Source organism: Phalaenopsis equestris, unplaced genomic scaffold (genome assembly GCF_001263595.1).
Source record: "Phalaenopsis equestris unplaced genomic scaffold, ASM126359v1 Scaffold000330, whole genome shotgun sequence".
NCBI lineage: Eukaryota > Viridiplantae > Streptophyta > Magnoliopsida > Asparagales > Orchidaceae > Phalaenopsis > Phalaenopsis equestris.
This window is the reverse complement of record NW_018164772.1, coordinates 437,098-442,607: the sequence shown is the minus strand read 5'-3', so window position 1 is coordinate 442,607 and position 5,510 is coordinate 437,098. Positions and strand designations below refer to the sequence as shown.

Below are 5,510 nucleotides of genomic sequence, written 5' to 3'. Positions count from 1 at the left end.
CCTGCTGAATTCATATAAAACTTGGAAGGATAATGGTATGGACTATGGACTTTGTATTTGGTTTCATCATGAGTGCTAAGAAAAAATTATTTTATTTTTAGTAGGTTAAATCATATTTCAAAATTGTTATTTCATACTAAGTCTTAAAATTATTGTTGCATGTTACATTTTTAAATTATATTTTAATGAAAGAGCTAAAATATATTGTTTACTAAAAAATTGTTTGTTTTGAGAGGCAAAATTAACATGATAATTATAGAAAATTCTTTGGAAAAATATGGGAATATATCTTAAAATATTCAATCATTTAGGAAATATTTGCCATCAGAGGTTGTTTTTCGTACTTGCATGACACTCAAAGTCCATTGGTGCACTGGATTGAAGGAATAAATGTGTAATTTTATAAAATAAAGATAAATAAAATTACTTTCTTTAATAAGTTTGTTATACATTTCTTTCCCTCGTTTAATATATATCGGTCCCATAAAATTCAATTTCAATTAACCTTTAAATTAAAGTTTTATTTGATACACTTGGAAATTAAAATCTATCATCAAACCCAACATAATCCACGACTTTTGTTTAAATAATTATTGAAGTTCCTATTGAAATCACGGATAGTCGCAAATTGAACTACAAAAATCTTTTGTACATGACTTGTGAACTATACTACATATAGCCGCAAATTACAATAAAGTTCACCGTAGGACGGTCCAAATGTCACACGAGTAGTCTAGATTTGTAGGTATGAATCAGTTCTTGTACCAGTAAGGTGAACTACTATTAAATAGAGAATCAACGACTAATACCTGAAACCTTGAATTGCAACATTTAAACTAGGAATCTACCGAAAATCCTACCCGTTTAAATATAAATCTAAACACATAAAACAACCTAACAATGGGAAGTCATATTACTAGAGAATGTATTCAATCTCATATATTTTACAATAAACATGACCGCAATATTAAAAATTAAAAATAAAATAAAACTTTTAAAGGAAAATTTGTTTATATATTATTTTGCAGTTGAGTTTTTTGTCGAGTGCAGTGATATAGATCACAAATTGATGTAGAAATAAGTTGAAATATTTATATTATAATGATGGTCAGAGCAATTTCTGTTGAAGATTAGATAACGGAAAATAGAACTAGTTAGTTTGAGAATGTATAATATTGGTAGAACATATGATAATAAGTTACAACAACAATAACAACAAGAAGCCCGCAATATTAAAAATTAAAAATAAAATAAAACTTTTAAAGGAAAATTTGTTTATATATTATTTTTCAGTTGAGTTTTTTGTTGAGTGCAATGATATAGATCACAAATTGATGTAGAAATAAGTTGAAATATTTATATTATGATGATGGTCAGAGCAATTTCTGTTGAAGATTAGATAACGGAAAATAGAACTAGTTAGTTTGAGAATGTATAATATTGGTAGAACATATGATAATAAGATACAACAACAATAACAATAAGAAGCCTTTATCCCTGTATGAATCCTTTTTCTCTATTGTGCCCTATTGAGTGCCTTATTTTTATTTAATTCTAATAAATTAAAGCCATTTTGTACACAATATGTCCAAGCTCTTTTAGGTCTACCTCTATCTTTCTTATCATAAATCAAATTTAAAACATCTAATCTCCTAATTGGGTCATCAGATGATCGACATTTAATGTGACCAAACCATCTAAGGCGACTCTCTCTAACCTTGTCTACCATTGGAGCTACTACAACCCTTTCACATATATATTTGTTTCACATTTTGTCTCTAAGTGTAAAGCCACTCATCCACCTGAGCATTATCATCTCAGCAATGCTTAATTTAATGTTATGCTTCTCTTTTACAGGCCAACATTTTATGCCACAAAGAATTGCAGGTTTCACCACCATCTTATAAAATTTTCCTTTAAATTTAAGCGGTATATTTCTATCACAATACCGATGCATTCCTCCACTTCAAAAAATTAAATTCTGCTAATAACATCCCCATCTATATCATCACCACTTTGAACAGTAAACTAAAGCATTATCATCTCAGCATTACTTAGTATAATTTTATGCTTCTCGTTTACGGGACAACATTTTGTGCCACAAAGCATTCAGGTTTCACTACCATTTTATAAGATTTTCCATTAAATTTAAGCGGTACTTTTCTATCACACAATAAGCCCGATGCATTCCTCCACTTTAACCAGCTTGAATTCTCCTAATAACATCCTCATCGATATCACCACCACTTTGAATAATAGACTCAATATATTTAAAAAGATCCGTCCTTTTAATAACTTGATCACTCATTGTTGTAACACCACTACTAGATCTACTACTATTTAAATTACATTCCATGTATTCAGTTTTATATTTACTCAAACGAGAGCCTTTAAACAGACCTTCATAATTCAAGTTTCTCCTGAACTCTCTCTAGTCTTATTCACAAGAAAGATATCATCAGCGAAAAACATACAGTAAGGTACATTCTCTTGTAAATGTCCAGTATGGACATTCATAACTATGGCAAATAGATAGGGCCTTAAAGCCAATCATTGATGTAATCCAATCGAAATGGAAAAATATTTTGTCGATCCTCTTTGTTCGAACATAAGTAACAACTCTATTATACATATTTTCTAGAACCCTTCAAAGTACTTTTCTTGGTACCTTATCAAAGCTTTATCCTTGCTGCACTTCTTCATCAAACCTCATAATAAATGTATAGGTTCTTATTAGACTTCGCGAAATGAATCCAAATTGATTTTGAGAAAATTTTGTATCATGTCATAACTTGTGCTCAATTATTCTCTCATATAATTCTAATGTATGACCTATTGCATCAATTTTATTCTTAAAAATATGAACCAATAGATTCTTTCTCCACTCTTCTGAAATCTTTTTTAGTTTTTATAATAATATTAAAAAGTTTAGTAATTCAAGAAATTCCTAGATTTCATAAACATTTATATTTGTATTGACATACTATCAGGTCCCACTGCTTTATCACATTTCATTTTTTTTGAAGTTTCAATAACTTTTGTTTTATTGACGGTAGAAATAAAAAGTTTTGCTATTATTTGTGGTGTTAGGATTAGTGAAGGTGATTGTATTTTGACAATCTTCAATGGATTATCAGGAAATTATAACATGAATAGAATTGAAAAATATTTATGTAAAAAAACTTGATCTCAGATTCAACAATTAGCATATGCAAATGAAGAGCTGTCTTTTTATTTTAATGTAACATCTATAAAAGTGCTAAATTTTTAAGTAAAACAATTTTAATGTATTTAACAATCAGGATCGATTCATGTAGTCCACTTAGTCTAGCGCTTGAGAGTATTATTCTTAACCATAAGGTTGTGCTCAATGCCCAACACATATGGGTCTGTATGCGAGTTAATAATAATAAAAGAAAAGAAAATAATTAAGGCCGACAAAATGAGAGTTGCTTTGCCACAATTCATTTTCTTTGAAGTCAACAAATTTGGTTTTTTCGGCGGTAGAAATAAAATATGTTGTTATTATTTACGATATTAAGATCACTAAGGTCGATCGTATTACTACAATCTTCAAAGAATTAGAAGGAAATTATAACATTAATAGAAGTGAAAAGATATTTTTGTAAGATGAGCTTATCATCTGATTCAACAATTAGGATATGCAAATGAAGAGCTGACTTTTTATTTAATGTAACATTTATGGAAGTATAAAATTTTTAAGTAAAATAATTTTATCGCCTAATTCAACAATCAGGACAGATTTATGTAAGCCCATTTTGTCTAGCGCTTGAGATTCTTATCCTTAACCGTAAGGTTTTGTATTCAAGGCCTAGCACATATGGGTCTGTATGTAAGTTAATAATAATAAAAGAACAAAAAATAATGAAGTCTGATAAATTGAGAGTTCTTTTTTTACTTGTACTACTCACAGATAGAAAAAAATCTTTCAAGGTATAACTCATGTTGTGAATGTCAAGTTCGAAGAAAGTCATAAAACAAATAAAACACATTTTCTAAGAATTTGATGTTCAAGCCAACTATGTTAAGGTATTTGTTGTGGCACAAAAGAGTATTATGATTTTTTGTATTGAATAGTTGAAAAACATATTAGTATAAAAATATAAAGTGGTTGTTGGCTCTCTTTCGCCGATATAGATTTTTTATTTGAAAATTGGTCAATGATTGTTGCATCCTCTTGTCAAGCCTTGTTAGTTGGATGGTTCATTACACCATTGTTTTATATAATTGTTCTAAGACCCGCATCTTAACTTTGTTGTCATATTTGATATTTTTGTTCCATTCTCCAAAGAAATGTTGATTTTTCTATATTCTCCACTGCAGTGCTAATGGATGATCACAAGGAAAACGAAGCCATCTCTGAGCTCTCGAGAGCATTATCTTTCAAACCCGACCTTCAGCTCCTTCACCTGCGTGCTGCTTTCTATGATTCAATTGGCAATACAGCAGCCGCATTACGAGATTGCGAGGCAGCACTATGCATCGAGCCCGATCATGCTGATACACGCGAACTCTACTGCAAAGCTCGTGCACGAGCCGCAGAGCAACAGTAGCAGCACATTTTCCATGTTTTACTTGTTTGAAAAATGCATTTTTGGATGCATTAAGCATGGAGCCAGCCGAAGTGGTGAGGAAAGCGGTATGTATATATCTTAACAGTGAGTCCATTCGGGTTTCATGTCCGAGCTTATACGCTGTAGAGAATTTGCACGCAAATGCTGCTTATTGCTGCCATCAAAATTGAACTTTTTTCATAGGGCGGCTTATTTCTTTTCAGAACGTTTGTATACAGTTTTTTCCATGTTCAAAATTGAATGGGGTACCACATTTTTCCCGGCTCAATTGCTGAATTATTTTTTCAATGATAAAGAATTTTTATTGGTTTCAGGTTGAGGGAGTATTTTAACCATTACTAGATTCCTGCGCCGAAAATAATTTTAGGGCATTTACATAGATACCATCCAATTCTTATCTTTTCAAATGTCTGAACACCTAAACATCACCTTTTACATTTGTACCACCCAAATCTTTCTCATCACGTTAACTTGAAAAAAATTGAAATACTACATTTCGTTCATGGTAAGGTGTAATGTTTGTCAAAATTGAAGTATTGCTGTTATGTATGTAAATAATAGGAATCGATTGGTTGTATGTAATCTTCCAAATATTTCAAATTCCTTATTGTTTGTTACTACTGTATCTTTTGGCCTTAACGGTGTACTTCGGAAATTCAATGGAACGTTGTAAGTGAAAATGTGCGCTCAAACTTCAGGACAGTTTTTCGAAGGGAAAAAATGGCTGTCCTATGAAGATTCAACCACTATATCCTTTAGTTTTTGTGGGTCCCCCGTTCAATAGAATTATATGATATGAAAATATTATGAAGGCTTAAAATAAATATATTCAAAAATTGTTCTTTATTAATATTTTGATACCGTTAAGGATGAGAATAGAAGATAAATTTAGTTTGCTTGAACTCGACCAAGAAG

The 5,510-nt window shown here is 30.6% G+C and overlaps 1 protein-coding gene across 1 annotated transcript in view; it reads left to right on the top strand.

Annotated features, from left to right (window-relative positions):
• LOC110025779 (ethylene-overproduction protein 1) overlaps nt 1–4,808 on the top strand; it is a 19,370-nt gene extending 14,562 nt beyond the window's left edge. Inside the window, exon 4 of the mRNA XM_020726432.1 lies at nt 4,345–4,808. Coding sequence (XP_020582091.1) covers nt 4,345–4,574 — 230 coding nt within the window. The 3' untranslated portion in view covers nt 4,575–4,808. The remainder of the gene's footprint in view (nt 1–4,344) is intronic.
• Nucleotides 4,809–5,510: the final 702 nt, after the last annotated feature.